Source organism: Falco peregrinus, chromosome 1 (genome assembly GCF_023634155.1).
Source record: "Falco peregrinus isolate bFalPer1 chromosome 1, bFalPer1.pri, whole genome shotgun sequence".
In the NCBI taxonomy this organism is placed as follows: Eukaryota; Metazoa; Chordata; class Aves; order Falconiformes; family Falconidae; genus Falco; species Falco peregrinus.
The window spans coordinates 86,557,160-86,572,616 of record NC_073721.1 but is presented as its reverse complement, the minus strand read 5'-3'; the positions used below and the strand labels follow the sequence as shown (position 1 = coordinate 86,572,616).

At 38.1% G+C, this 15,457-nt stretch overlaps 1 protein-coding gene across 1 annotated transcript in view; it reads left to right on the top strand.

Annotated features, from left to right (window-relative positions):
- The window catches only part of EML5 (EMAP like 5), a 110,817-nt gene extending 100,120 nt beyond the window's left edge, over nucleotides 1-10,697 (top strand). The window contains exons 37-44 of the mRNA XM_055809733.1: nucleotides 681-795; nucleotides 1,236-1,424; nucleotides 1,631-1,803; nucleotides 3,027-3,189; nucleotides 4,076-4,179; nucleotides 5,863-6,016; nucleotides 6,793-6,893; nucleotides 7,194-10,697. Of these exons, the coding sequence (XP_055665708.1) occupies nucleotides 681-795; nucleotides 1,236-1,424; nucleotides 1,631-1,803; nucleotides 3,027-3,189; nucleotides 4,076-4,179; nucleotides 5,863-6,016; nucleotides 6,793-6,893; nucleotides 7,194-7,230 (1,036 nt within the window). The 3' untranslated portion in view covers nucleotides 7,231-10,697. The remainder of the gene's footprint in view (nucleotides 1-680; nucleotides 796-1,235; nucleotides 1,425-1,630; nucleotides 1,804-3,026; nucleotides 3,190-4,075; nucleotides 4,180-5,862; nucleotides 6,017-6,792; nucleotides 6,894-7,193) is intronic.
- Nucleotides 10,698-15,457: the final 4,760 nt, after the last annotated feature.

Here is a 15,457-nt window from a genome sequence, read left to right as displayed (position 1 = left end):
CCCAGCTCAACTGGAAATGCCAGATTTTAAAACTGTTTCCTTAAATATTGCCTCCTTTTTAGAAACCTTTTTTTTATTTTGATGTGTTCTTTACTGAAATACCAGTTCTCTTGAAAGTGGGTGGGAAATGCTTAGTGCTTTCATGATTAGTATTTATTAGTTGGGTATCATGTGCAATTAGCATTGTGTGATTTTTCTCCTATATCTTTGTAATTTATTTCACAGTGATGAAGATAGTGAAATTTTCACAAAAGTGAAAATCTGTTGTCGTTTATTTCACAGTAGCAAAATACATATTTCCTGTTTCTCTCAACTATATTTTGATAGTGTCTGCCTGTCTTAATAATAAGATGGCAGTTTGTTCACAGACTCAACTGTTCCTTTGACTAGACAAATTCCCTAAGAGTACTAATTCAGACTAAGCTTAGCAGTGACCATCTTTCACCTTGTTCTGTAAAGCAGAATGAGGACTTTGAATGAGTATTTCTTGCTTAGCTAGGAGGCTCAGCGTATTAACATCACCTGTTTGGTAAAAACAAATGTAATCTTTAATAATTTAACACATATAAAATTTCTCATTTACAATACATTACATAAAATAATATAGTTCTTTCATACATTAATTGTCCTTTTTTTGTGCGAGCCATTATACTTACGGGTTGTTCCTGATTTCTTCATAGTTCAAAGGAAGGAGGAGCAGTTAAGCTATGGGATCAAGAGCTGAAACGATGTCGTGCCTTTAGACTAGAGACAGGACAAATGACGGACTGTGTTCGCTCTGTTTGTAGAGGCAAGGTAAAGAAAGCCTCATGTCTTTAAAATAAAGTTTTTATAATTTGTGGATTGATCTATAACATTAAATATATGATATTGCTTTCTCTTATAATTAGTATTTGAAATTAAAGGTTGAGCTAGAAGGTGTCTGCAAGTGATTTTACAGCAGGAAAAAAATTCAGCTTTGGGAGATCTTAGTCTTACTTAGGATAATATTCTTTATATATTTTGATTAAAGACTAAGGATTCCTTTTTTCTTTTTACACTTCAAATATCTGACTTACAAGCAATAACTTTGTACTTTAATAAATCATAAAGGAGTTTAAAAATAAATTACCTTTGATTACTTGATTTCGGCAAACATCTTGGCAGAACGATAGGTTTTGGTTGTATCTTTATTACTGTTCATCACAAGTAGTTAATGTATTATATCAGAGATAATTCTTTCACTGTTGTTCAAGGGGAAAATTCTTGTTGGGACAAGAAACGCTGAAATAATTGAAGTTGGAGAGAAGAATGCTGCATGTAACATTCTAATTAATGGTCATATGGATGGACCAATTTGGGGTCTAGCAACACATCCTTCCAGAGATTTTTTCCTTTCTGCTGCAGAAGATGGCACAGTAAGACTCTGGGATATTGCTGAAAAGGTAGGTGTTGGAGAATAGTTGTGGTTCAGGAAAACAGAAAAATAAATAAAAATCGTAGACTTGTGGTGGTACTGAGGACTTGAAACTTGTTTTTTAATGTATTCTGAGGATAATTCATCTGATAGTGGCAAACTGTTAGCATAAGGTACTTGTGAAATATGAACAAATAGAAACATTTACTCTTCTGGGTTTTCATTTCTTCACAGAAGATGCTGAACAAAGTCAGCTTAGGACATGCAGCTCGTACTGTTTGTTATAGCCCAGAAGGCGATATGGTAGCTATTGGCATGAGAAACGGAGAGTTTATTATCTTGCTTGTGACTTCTCTAAAAATTTGGGGGAAAAAAAGGGACAGAAGATCAGCGATTCAAGATATCAGGTTAGAAAATATAATGCCTTTGTCTATTAGCATTCTATAAATCGTATTATTTTGATTTTTGAAAATACAATTTTATGTTCTGAGGAGCATTGCAATGGTGTTTCAGAGAGCTGGAATCAATGAGTGAGTTGCAGAGTTTGTGTGATTACTCTGATACTAGGAATAAAAAGGAAGGGGGAGGTACATGAAGATAAGAGATAGCAATCAGTCAAAAAAGAGGTAGTACCATCGGGGGAGTGTCAGATGGTATCGCCAAGGATTAGTTAAAGTGAAGTGTGAATGGGGAAGTCAATAGACAATAGGAAGAGACCATCCTAATCAGGGAGTAGATGAGAAGGTGTGAAAAGGAGCAGGGTGAAGGCTGGATTGTGAGGGACAATGGAAATGCCTGTCAGTTTGTTCTCCATTGTGTTTTGTTAGAAGGGAGTTAGCAGACATAAAATTTTGCTTCTAGTTCCTGAGTGGAGGACAAGACTGTTCCTTTTGTGAGAGAAATTGGTCGGGAGCAGCTGAGGGGAAGCTTCTGGTGAGCCAGGTGGGAGAGTGGGAGAAATGTGAGCAAACACAGATCTTGATGCAGGAAGGCAGGAGAGCCCTGCTAGGAGTTATGGGGTTGCTGGAATCAGAAAGCCGTCCCAAGGTATGTCTTGGAGATAACAGAAATAAAGAAACTTCCCTAGTAACATAAAAGGGACTGTGAGGAATTTGTTCAGCTCAGGAAGCTACTGAGTTTCAAGACTAGGAAGGAAAGCTGGAGGAAAGAAATCACTCTGCAAAGATACATTGGGCAGATGAAAGATTTGATTTTACGTCTTTTTATTCAGTACGTTTAATCTAGAAGGTCTGGCTTTTCTGCATTTACAGCATTTCATTTTTCTAGTTTGTGGCCTTGTAAGTGTTAGAGTCAGTTATAAGGGGCTTGTCACAAAGTCCTTAGACCATTGAGATGGTAATGAGATCAGATAATGAACAGTTATTCCAGAGATGTTCCCAGTTCACTTACATGTGACAGCTGTACCAAAATTCTTGTCACATTCTACTGTATGTACCTTCTCTGAAAATTTTGTTTCAAAAGCTGTTTGTTTAGCAGATGAAATAGTCTACCTCTCTCTCTTTAGTTCTGGATAGCAGATATTTGAATTGCAAATTTACTCATGCTTCTCAAATATTAGAATCTGTTGTAAGTGCCAACTTTTGTTCATAAAAGCCTTTTATCTGTTCAGGTTTAGCCCGGATTCTCGTTACTTAGCAGTTGGTTCCAGTGAGAATGCAGTGGACTTTTATGATCTGACTTTGGGTCCCACGCTAAATCGAGTCAGCTATTGCAAAGATATCCCAAGTTTTGTGATCCAGATGGACTTCTCTGCAGACAGCTCTTATCTCCAGGTATCAGTCATTAATTGTTCAAAATACTGAGTGGAGAACGTGCTCCTGACAGATATTCTGCAAGTATTCTTCTTGGACAACTGTTACAATTCGTTGGAGTAGTAGGTTGCTCTCACTAGACTGTTACTTTGTTGTTGTTATAAGTGGATGGCAATAATAGTTACCCTGAATATTAAATACAAGAAATAAGCGTAGAAACAAGAAACAGATTTCAAAATCACTGTAATGTCTCTCCGTGCCTTTGTACTTCTGTGATGCTGATCTTAAAAGAGAAAGGAGTACAGTCTGTTGTTCTGTACACCCCAGACACTTGTGAATTCTTCGTATCTCTGACCGGAATGGTAGCATTACAAACAGTTTCAGTGCTAGCCTTTGTGGAGCAGCTCCAAAATAGTGGTGTTACAACTGCCATCCACAGGGCTCAAGACATTTCCTAAAATCAAAATAAAGTAGGCATACTTTTGCTTTCTATGTTTTGTTCAGATGTGGGAGGAGAAATAAGCTTCAAATCAACAAAAACTATCAAATCAGCATCTGCAGGCCGTGTCAGTTTTAAAGACAGGAGTTTATTTTTCCTTATTTATTTATACGCACACATATACACACTAACACAATATATATATATATAAAAAAATAATGTGCAAAACATGAGATGTTTCAGTTATTTTTTTATTAATTATTTTAAGATCTCTTACGCTTTCGGTTGCTTTATGTTTGTATAGATTTGTGAGAATTTTCAACTCATTGAGCAAGTTTTATTCATGGCTAACTTGCTTACAGAGTAAAAATAACTATCAAGAAAATGCTTTTCAGATTCCTTTATAATGATATTTTCATTTTTTCAAACGAGTTCATGTATTCTGATTTTTCTGCGGTCATCTCAAAGGTCTCAACCGGGTCTTACAAAAGGCAAGTCTATGAAGTGCCTTCAGGAAAACAGCTTGTGGACCAGGCTGTGATTGACAGAATAACATGGGCTACTTGGACAAGGTAAATGATTCACACGTTTACACCTCTCAAAACACTTGTAACTTCCAGGAGAAGCACCTAGTGTTTAAGAACATATTTCATCCCTTCATTCAGTCAGATATTTTCTTTTAACGCACCCACCTGCTCTGGCCACAGATCAGGTAAGTACCGTACAGCCAAAGGCAGTACATAGCAGATTCCCTTGGTAGAACATGACTTGTTTGACTGGTGAGGATGTCTGGTAAAAACTGATCTCTCTAATGTGTGTCTTCCAGTTTCCTCTGTATCTCTAGCTTCCTGTGGTGTATCTTTAGCAGCAGCCTCAGTAGTTTTTCATTGCACTGTGCAAATTACTTGGATACTGCACTATTTGCTTTAAAACAGTAATTCAGGGATAAGAGTACAGGGGAAATTAAAAAATCAAAACATGAAAAGACAATACAAGATTGTGATAATTCAAGTTTTATTTACACTGTTATACTAATGGTATCTATATATTAAAGTTGCTATTAATATTTGCATATTAAAAGGTGTACAGAAGTACTTTAAAATACCTTAAAGTTATTTATTTAATTCAAAATAGACTTAGAAATTACATGAAGAATGATACCATATTTTACTTTTATTTCACATTTAAATAATTAATTTTATATTCCATGCAAATCTGATTTCTTGTGCCTTACTTTAGGCTCCTTTGCCTGCTTTCAATTATCGTCTTGATCAGTACACTCAGACAAAAATGCAGAATAAATGCTTGAAAGTTTTCCACATATGAACGGCTTAAAAAATAATAATCCTGAGTATTTGCTGCAAGACATGACTAAAACTACAAGCTTTTCAAAGCGCTCTGAAAAACTCATTTTGCTAGCTTTCTGTTTTCTGTTTGGTTAATCCATTTTTATCATCTCTTTGATATGAAAACAAGAAACCTGTGTTTTCTGACGCAGTTGAGTATGCCTGAAGTAAATCATTGCTTTCCGAATGTAGTGTACTGTGCTCTGATTTGAGGGGAAATAATCATAGAAAAATTCCCAAATCATTCACCTGTTAACAAATGATAAAATGCTTGTTTCTGTGTATTCTCGGAAGTATGCATATACATTGCAGGCAGAGCTGAATAAACAGCAACTTTTCACAAGGCTTTGCAAAGGAAGTCTTCTATAAATTTGTGTTTTGGAATCTTAAGATTATTATGTTTTCTGTTAGGGACAATTTCTCTCAGTTTCATTATAATGAAGAATATTCACTGGACTCAAACTTTTCATCTCATTGATACGAAAATATTACGGAATCAATAAAACATAGTTATAATGAGAATATACAAGTTTTTGTTTTCCAAAAGCTGAAACTTACTCATCTAATGGTTATGGTGTGACATTCTATTTTTAATTGTCCTTTTTTTTTTTTTTTTTTCCGGCAAGTGCTTTACTGGACAGGATTAGTACTACTGATTTCACCTCTGCTTCTTCGTGTTGTCATGGGCCATGTTAATTGGGGAATTATATCACTGAATCAGTTTCAGAAGCAATTATGGAATGATACAAAAATTAATTACATAGTAAAACCTATATGAGATGTGTATGTGTAAGAGTAAAATGTAAGAATTACATTTTTACAAAACCAGTTACAATATGAAGCTGCTATTTCCTGACTCTATTGTGTTTGCTGTAGTTTTCAAAAGAATCTCTTGCTCTTCTGTTTCAGTGTGCTCGGGGATGAAGTAATTGGAATCTGGTCCAGGCATGCTGAAAAAGCTGATGTAAACTGTGCCTGTGTCTCTCACTCGGGAATCAATCTTGTAACAGGAGATGATTTTGGCATGGTCAAACTGTTTGACTTTCCATGTCCTGAAAAATTTGTAAGAACCTGTTTTTGCATCGTTACAAGTACTGTTGGTATTATGGTCTTGTATTTTTTCTCTAGAAGACGTATGATGGAAATACTTCCTTCTTTAAATTTGTAGCTTTTTAGTGCATCTACGGAACTTTAGCTCTGTAGTCTCATAAGCATGCTTCACCTCGGAGTTTCCCTACCATTTTGAGCAGTAGCTCTTGCTATAAGCTCTTGTAGGTGTTAGTATCATCTGCCAGTCTGTATTAGCATAGTGCCTTCATACCGAAAATCCCAGAGTCCTTAGTTTTATTTATCCACATCTCCAGTCTCCACTTGACAGATGAGGAGGACAGCTGGTAATTTTAGTCCCATCTGTGTATTTCCATGGATGAAGAGTTTACAGATTTTTGGCTAACAGTAGCACTGTTAATTTTCAGGATTTAAGACTGCACATTGTAAGCTGCTTACTTAAAATGAAAATAATTTTTTCAGTGGTAGGAATTTAACACAAAATTTAGAGGTTAATCATGTGACAAGATACAGCTCATTTTATTGTGTTAGCTTGAGCATTGTTCCCAGTTTGCAGGTGCTGTCTCATTTCGTGGCAATTTAACCTGCATTGCAGCTCAATAGCAGTTCCCCTTCAAGGGATCTTTCATGTTTGAAAACCTATGTAGCATTCTGAGTGGTGTAAATACATGATGCAATAACAAGGTAGATAAAAAACATGCATGCCTTGTTTGATTTAGGAGGACACAGGCTATCTATACTCTCTCATATTATTATTGTGGTTTTTTTCAGGCAAAACACAAACGATTTTTAGGTCACTCTGCCCACTTAACTAATATTCGATTTACAAGTGGAGATAGATACGTGGTCAGTGCTGGAGGGGATGACTGCAGGTATGTATCCTTTCCATTATTGTCAAAAAGTACACAGCAGTGGACATGGGCAGTCCATAACAGTATAAAGCTCAAGTTCAGAGATTTCATCTTTTTATCTGTGTGCTTGTTTTTCTGTTTGTATATAAAGAAACGGGTATTTGCAACAAAATAAACAGCCTGGATGTTAGTACGAATTGTTAAGATTTAATAAATTAAAATGTTTGTCTGTATTCAGCCCATCCTACTTTTAACTGAAATTTTTCTTTTAACAATATTGTAATCTTATATCGCATTTTTACTATCTTTTTGAAAACACAGCTTATTTGTTTGGAAATGTGTGCATATGCCTCATTGAGAGAGACATGGAGACTTGCAAAGAGGACACTGCATGAAGTACCAGGCATGAAATACCCAGGATTGCAATGTGACATCCTGCTGTGCCCTGCATGCTTAAGAAATGGTGCTGATCCAAGACACAGAGCAATCTGTCTCTGAAAGACAAGTATCTAGATTCGGTCAGAAGGATAGACTACAACAAATACACAGAGGCAGTTAGATTTGCTTCGTTATCGGATAATCCGGGTTTGTATTTCATTCACTGCCAGATGTTGAAAATTAAATATGTGGAGAAAAGGAAAAAGTGAATTGTTAATCAATGTACAGTTTCACAGTAAGATCCTGGGGTTTTGATCAAGAGATGTTATTTCTGACCTAGTGCTGTACATTGATCTATTTTCAGCATGAATGTTTCTCCTTTACATTTTGGGGTCTGAATATCATGGGGAGAAAAAAAAAGAAAAAAAAAAAAAAAGAGTATTCCGTATTTTATTACTGAAAGAAACCATATATTAACTCTTAAATATATAGTATTTTAATAAATTTAATTATTATAGTAGAAATTATATTTCTATGATTGGTCAAAAGGAAACATCATTTGGTGAACCAGAAAATGAGAGCTGATTCCTTAGAACTGAAATATTTCTGTATTTAGAGGCCTGGGTCACAGTCATGTCTGGTGAAAGCCGTTGGATATGCATGATCTTCATGGCTAATTTAGTGTTTTTGTTGCACTTAAACATTAAATTAGTTCTGTGAGCAAAAATAGATTTGCTCACTTTGCGAGTGCCTTGCCCCACAACCTAAAAGTCTAACTCCAATTTTTGCCTTGTGAATAGAAGTATTCTTAGTGGAAGAGAGATAATTGCTGTGTTACTTGACTGGGCTGTTAGCCTCTATGCTGGAAATGTGGACTAGGGTGAGGGTTTTATAGTCTTGTTAATCGATAAAGCTTGGGATGTCACCAGTTGCAAAAATAGAATTTCATAGCAATATGAATTGATTTTATTTTCTCAGCATCGTAGGGGGGATTCAGAGAAAATATAAACTTTCCAGACATTATATTTTGTACATTTGAACTTTTTAACAGAGTTAAGACTAGCCGGGAGAGGTCTCTACTTGGATTTCTCTCATGATTGTAAAAAATGTCCAATCATATGCTTCTTTAAATGGACCTGCTGTCACCTCTGGCGTAAGTGCATTTATTCTATCTTGCAACATAACTAAGACTCAAAGTTGAAAAAACATTTCAGTGATAATGAAAACCTGAACAAAGCTGTATTTTGGGTACAAGTGAGGAAGATTTCATCAGCTGTTTGTCTAAGTCATGTCGTAGAGATGCATTACAGACTGAACCTGTTTTTTAATCGGTGCAGTTAATTTTCGTGCAGCATAGAAGGGAAGCCGAAGTCACAAATTATCGGCACTACTCTCATAAGGACATTCTGCTGTGAACATAAAGCTCTTTTTCTCTGTGTAAGCCAGCATCACTTTAACAGTGGCATTTGTTTAGGTCAGTCAGTAGGCTTTGATATGACTCACCTCTCATGTTCTCTTGTATCACTTAAGGAGGGATGGGAGGGCCTGTGTATAGAAGGGGGAGAAAAGTTCATGGAAGCCAGACTTCCATGCTCTCCTAGGTCCAAAAATCCTTGTTATGTGCTATACAAAGCTAGTTATCCAACAGTCTTAGATAATATATTTTATACATCAAGCTATAACAAATATTTATTTTAAATAAGTTGAAGAACTAAACGATTGTCAGGTTTCTCAGCGTGGTGGTTCTTAGCAAAGCCTTGCCAGTCATGCAGCTGTTATTCCACAGGAGCAAAAACTCTGTGCATTCGGTCACGAGTGTACAGGCAGATCTTGCTGGTAATGTTTTTTGACTTTAGGGGAGCAGCATATGAGAACTGAGATTAGACCTGATCCGTCTCATAACTTTGTTGCCTGCCTGTTTCATATGAAAATGAGTATCTGGCATTTAAATCTTATCTATGCCAGAGAAATTAGCTGCAGTATGCTACGCTATAGCTGTGATTCTATCCCTATTAAACACATCTGTGCAGGACTTCTTGACTTGGAAGGAAGATTTGTCCTGCCTCTATTTTTAAGTTGCCTTTCATCTGTTCAAGTCGGATGGCTGTTAAGAGCTCCCTCATAGCGTGTTGTACTCGGACTGCCAGATAAAAGTACAGATTTTTCTGCCTCTGAGTTTTCCCCTCAAAATCCTAGGCTCAGTGTCTCGCAGCCTCCTGATCTTCTGTAGGACTTCCCCCAATGAAGGAGGTATGTGGGCTATGAAGAGGTTTGTTCCTCGGATCCCCATCACTGGTCATGTCCTCTTCTCCTCCCTCTCCCTACCCCCTTAATTAATGGTGTGCCTCTCCACTGATAATTTGTCCGTGGTGCTTTTGCCCTGAGGAATCTCAAACGCCACACCAGCGGTGAAGTACCAGAGGAGCTGCTGGGCAGGTTGCAGCGGGGCTGCCCTCGGCGGGGCAAGGCTGATAGCTGCAGTGCGCAAGTCTGAGCCTCCGGATCTCCCTGCTTCTTCGCTCTCTTCCAAACCTCACCGCTGCCATTAAGGGCTGGGATGGGAGCTGGAAGCTGAGGAGCTCTTTAAAAACAAAACTACCAGCCTTGTTCCTTCTCCTGCAGCCAGTACTGGTAGCTAGTATTTTCCCTGGCAAACTGCTCAGTGGTTTGCCCGGTAAAATGGGGTCAGCCAGCTGGGAAAGGTCATGAACATTGAAGACAGGAGTGAGTAGTCTCAGTTGCAGGTTTTATCATGAGTACAATTTTTGTAGGACAAGCTGCAATTCTCTGCTGAAAAGAACAGCTGGCTGTAGGCATGGTTAAAGATGACAACTTCGTGGGGTTTTTGGTCTTTTTGCCTGTGATGGTGCTTGTTACTGTGCCTCATTCGCTGTTTACATTAAATACTACTGTAGTAACTTGCTAATTGTTGCCACCTGTGCTTGAGGCACGGGAACAGACTGCCTGTTTAGGTAGGCAGTGGGAGCTCGTGGCTGGTTGCTCAGCAGAAAAGCCAGAAGATGACACAACCCCATAGGATAGGTCAGGGAAGAAGTTGGAATGTGGAGGAACTAGTGACAGCCTTTTGTTTGGAAGCATCAGAGAGAAGAAATGCGGGCAGGAGGGCTCTGTCTGAAGCTGGAGGAAGCACCAGAGAAGCGGAGGCAAAAGCTCTTTGTATAATTTAATCACTCATAGTGATGATTTTGATTTTGCTCTTCAGCTTAATTGTCTAACTCTTCTTCTGGCTGGCAGCAAATGTGCATCTTTGGGATCTTTAGAGTCAGCAATACGTTCTATAATATAAGAAATAAACTGGAGAACTGATTTGATAAAAGCAAAATGACATTTCACTTAAATAAATGTCCCTTGAAAGCTATTTAAATGTGCTTAGAAAAAAAAAGGAGAGAAGGAAAGTCCAGCTCCTAGGAGCAAACAAAAATTAAACACATTTAGATCTGAAAATTGCTGTAGTGCAGGAACTGAGGAACACAGTTAAGTTTAGGTCAGTGAGAACAAATTAACCAAATGTATTGAATCTTTTAGACCTGAAATCATCTTTTTGTTCTGAAGGAGGCAGTCATTGTATATGACTTTCTGACTTTAATAGAGAAGGCAAGAGATGGTGTAAAACCAAAGATAAAGCATTTCAGAAAATTAAGGCTTCTTTATCACTTGTTGACAACTGAAGGAAAGTTACACGTTTGGAGCAACTTCTGACTTTGCTCAATATCAGAGTTTCGATATTAGCAAGATTTATTTCAGAATAATTCTGAACTTCCTACAAATCGGGTTAATACTGACCTGGAATTGTACCATCAGAAAGCAGACAGATTGCGGACAAGTGATCTCCTGGATCTGGAAACTAGATCAAAATAAAGGACTTTAATATCAGGAGCAGACTTTGATAGCATTCCGGAGGGGCTTAGTTTAAAACTGTGATCCACTTCTCTCAGCTGCTGCCTGAACCCACTATTTGACATGCGAGTTTCCCAAGGCAAGCAGTGCCCTGCAAGCCCTGAGTGTCCGCCTGTGCAGCACCTCACCTGCTTTCTTGATTGCACCCAGCAGTGCTCAGGTCTTCACTTGCACATTGATTTCACTCTAGACTTACTCATTGGAGTCCCTTATTGGACTTGCTGCACATGGCATAGTAGTGTGCCAAACGAAGGATCTTGGTTTCAAGTACAGTTCTTACATGGGCAAAGGTACGTTGCCCTGTGTCACTATCAGTGTCACAGATGTGACAAGCCTTAATCTTTAAAGATTTTATTTTTTTAAAATTCTGTTAGCATAAGCTATGGGCAAATGTTATCTTGTCGGTGTTTTGGACAAAGTCAATTGTCCTGTAGACTCTACAGAAAGGGAAGTAAGGTTGCAAGTCACAAAATAAATTGCCACATCGGTGATTTTATGTCACTAGTTGTATTGCATTTTCATGGTTTTCTTACGCTTCCTCACAGTCTGCTGTTTTCCTAAAGTGTATAGCACCATTCAGTTTTCACTCATGTGGACAGATACGTGAGCTTGCCAAAGCCTGCTCTGCATTCTTTACACAGCCACTGTGGTCTGGTTAGACCAAGCCTGTTTCTTCAGTTGTCTCCAGCTTCTGCTCTTCAATTAACTTTGACTTCAGACTCAAACTCTGCATAGCTCATTTCAGAAAATAATATGCATAAAAGCCACAATAGGTTTTCTTGCCAAAATCAAAAAATTAGCAGGTGGGTTTGGGGGGGGCGGTTCTCCAGTCTACTTGATGCTAGAACAGGTAACCACTCGCCATACCCTTCTCAGGTTACCAACCGCATACCAGTCAGAACTGCGATCTGGTTTTTTGTTAACTGTTAATCCAGCAAACCAACTAATTCACTTTTTCTTGCAGGGGGGAGACAGGGCAGGGGGTGGAGAAAAAAAGGACATGAAACTTGTGTTCCCTTTTCCCCACTAGTGTGAAAGAAAACGACAGGGGAAAAAAATGTGTTAAGGTCTGACCACAGTGACAGTAGGCAATTCTCATAATTTCCCCTTCTTTTTGAAATTATGGAACATAGGATGGAGGAAACAGTAACGGGAAACCAGTAAATTTAAGCCCAAAGAAAAGGAGAAGGAAAATAAAGGGAAACAGGAAGGAATGCTCATAAATGGGCAAAGGCAGAACCAAAGAACCAGCACAGGTGCGGGTGGGTGGTGAGTTCATACCTATTTCTGGCAAATACCATTTCAAATGGGAAGTATTCAGTGGCTGGTTGTGGAGTTTAGGGACCGGAGAGCAGTAGGGTGCTCAAGGAAAGGCTGCAGGCAACTTTGTTCAGTCTGGTTTTGGGAAGACGCAGCTGCTCCCTTTCATTGCTCTTTCCACTTCCACACCTGTGAGACAACTATTTAGTGCTGAAGTACAGCAGCTAACACAGATAAACTGCTGTGGGAGTGTGTGCATGTCGGTAACAAAGAAAATACTGTAAATACAAAAATGCTGTGTAGTACTGAGAGCTCAGGTAAGAGTGTAAGGATGTATTTTAAAATGCTACTCATCTTTCACACAGAAACCAAACACGGATTGTTTTAATAGGCCTCTTCTGATTTATCCGTATTTTAGTTTCCTGTGCAGCTGAGCTTAAATGCGTTCTTTAAACAAAAAATATTAAACCAAAGAAATGTTACAATTCAGAAAACTTCATAGCCAAGCTGTATCAATTATGGCCTCTTTCGTTTCTTTGCTGTTGAGCATTATTCACCAGTTCTGTTCCCAGACATGCACAACATTTAAGATGACAGACATTAAAGCTACAGCCTCTATTTATTCCATTTAATTCAAGGTGTGATGGAGACAGGTATCTGGAGAGGGCAATTCAAATCATACCGGAGCTGAATTTTCCTTTGGTGGGTCCTTGCCTTAGGCCTCCAAATACGTAGGCCTATGAATTCATACGAGTAGAAATAAATTAGTAAAGTTCTTGATTTTATCCTGTAATAAACCGTTACAAAAGAAGGAAATAGCTGACTTAATGTAAAGTAAACTTTATGTGAAAAAAATCCAAACTCATTACAGGTGCCGCTTAAGACAACTGAACTGGACTTTTACCTGTAGCAACTCTTTGTAAGAAAAGTAAAATTTGTGCACAGATAGCTGGATTGATGCTTCTCCACCTGCTAGAGGATGGTTGAGTCTGATCGCTTGGTTGGTTTGGATTTCTCTTCCAAAAGCCAAAATGTGAGTTTCCTGAGTTTCTGTTGCTTGTTGTGGGATAACGTCAAGACCCTACAACGTTATTTTGGCCTTACTGCCCTTAGTAGTACGTATCTTGCTCGGTTCGAGCACAGATGTCATGTGAAAGCTTATTTAAACAAAAACCAGAAAACAAAAACCAGCCACCAACAAATCTCAGACTCCTTTTGTTTCTTAAAAGATATCCCCAAAATTATTGTCATGTTCGTTCTAGGTGTGCCTGATTCACACCGTTGTATGTTCTTAGAAGGCAGCTAGTTGTACCCACCTGCGTAAGTGGGCCCAACATGACAGGTGTTTTAAACGAGAGGATTAAGGTCATTAGTGCTTTACCAGTATTTCTAAGATGAATTCCTCTTTCGCAGGGGACAACTGCTGCTATCCCATCCTTGCATGTAACTGCAGCTTTCATAAAGCTAGTGCTGCCTTCGGCTGGTCTCAGTGAGGCTCAGGCAGGAGACAAGTGCTTAAGGAAAAAATGTGGATTACTGAAACAAGTATGGCATTGGTGGGTTCTGAAAGAGGGAGGTCGTAGGGGTGGTTTAGTTTCAGTCTTCTGCAGGATTGTAAGCCTTTTGGGGAAATCAAAGTTATTCATGTAATATCCTCCAAATACTCACTCGTTAGCTTTTGCCATTACTCTTCTTGCCTTCCCCCACCGCCTTCCCACAGGAGCCCTTAACCCAGCTCCCCCCCTCCCAACCCCCAAATAAGTATTTTTTCAAGTGTAGTGGCTGTGAGAGGTCAGCCAGCTTCACCCACAGCTTTACTGTTACTGTAGTGATGTACAATATGAAGCCAATACAAAGCATTATTATGTTAACTTATTTAGTTGCAAATTCTTGACATTGGGGAGGAGGGAGGATCTCTCCGTGCCCAGCAGGTAACAAACAGGATATTCATTCTTCCCAAGCAGCAAAGCAGTTAAATACATTTTTCCAGCATGTTACTTAACATCTGAGTATGTGATGTTCAGCTATGGAGCTGTAGATGGTACTGCCATAACGCTATGATTTTTCCAAATACCAATACCACCCAGGACATGCACTGTACTGTATTCTTTAGGAATTTAACACATAAATATACTTTCTAAAGAAACTCCAAGCATGAACACAGGCACAAATTGCATGAAAGAAAAAAAAAAAAAAAAAAAAAAGCTTTTATGTACTTTTGTGAAATGTTGGTGCTGTTGGGTAGTACTTTTCCACCTTTCTGGTCTATTTTTCCTTTAATTGCTACTAACTTATCATTGTGTTGTGGGTTTAGGTGCAAAATAGCTTTTTTTAAACAAAAAGCAGTATCTGGTAATTATAAGCTTTGTTTATGCTTTTTAGTTCAGTTATGGGTATACAGCATATTGTATTAAGTAATGGAAAAGCTGCATTACTGATTTGTGAAGAAAGTTAATGCATTTTTAATGTAAAATTTCATATAAGAACACACTCAAGACAACAATGATCACTTAAAATAATGTAACAATCTAAGTAAATGCATTAGAACCATTCCCTTTGAAAATACATTTAGCTTTGTGGCTTGGTTTATTCACTTTTTTTTTTTTTTAGCAGAGAAAAAGCAGCAGCTTGCCTTATGCTAAGCATTGTATGGTAGGTTATAAAACATCAAAGCTGTTGATATTCTGCAATGGGGGTAGTATGAGTTTTCTGCTGCCCTTACAAATGATTAAGTTGTCATCTCACACTGAAAGGGAATGGTGGCAGCTATTTCAGAAAGGGACAGCTAATGAAGGCATTGGAAAATTCTATAGAAAAATACTGTAACTTGCAGCCTTTCATCTGGAAATCCATTTCAGCATTGCTCCATGCAACACAAGAACACACCCTCTCCTCCTCCACTCCCCGTAAGGTCACCTTAGGAAAATATTTTACTGTAGTTCTTTAAGCTTAAAATCCAGTTGTCTGTTCAGATTTGTTGTGTTTCATTATGAGTGTGTCAGATAATCCCTCTTGCTTTAACAAAAAAA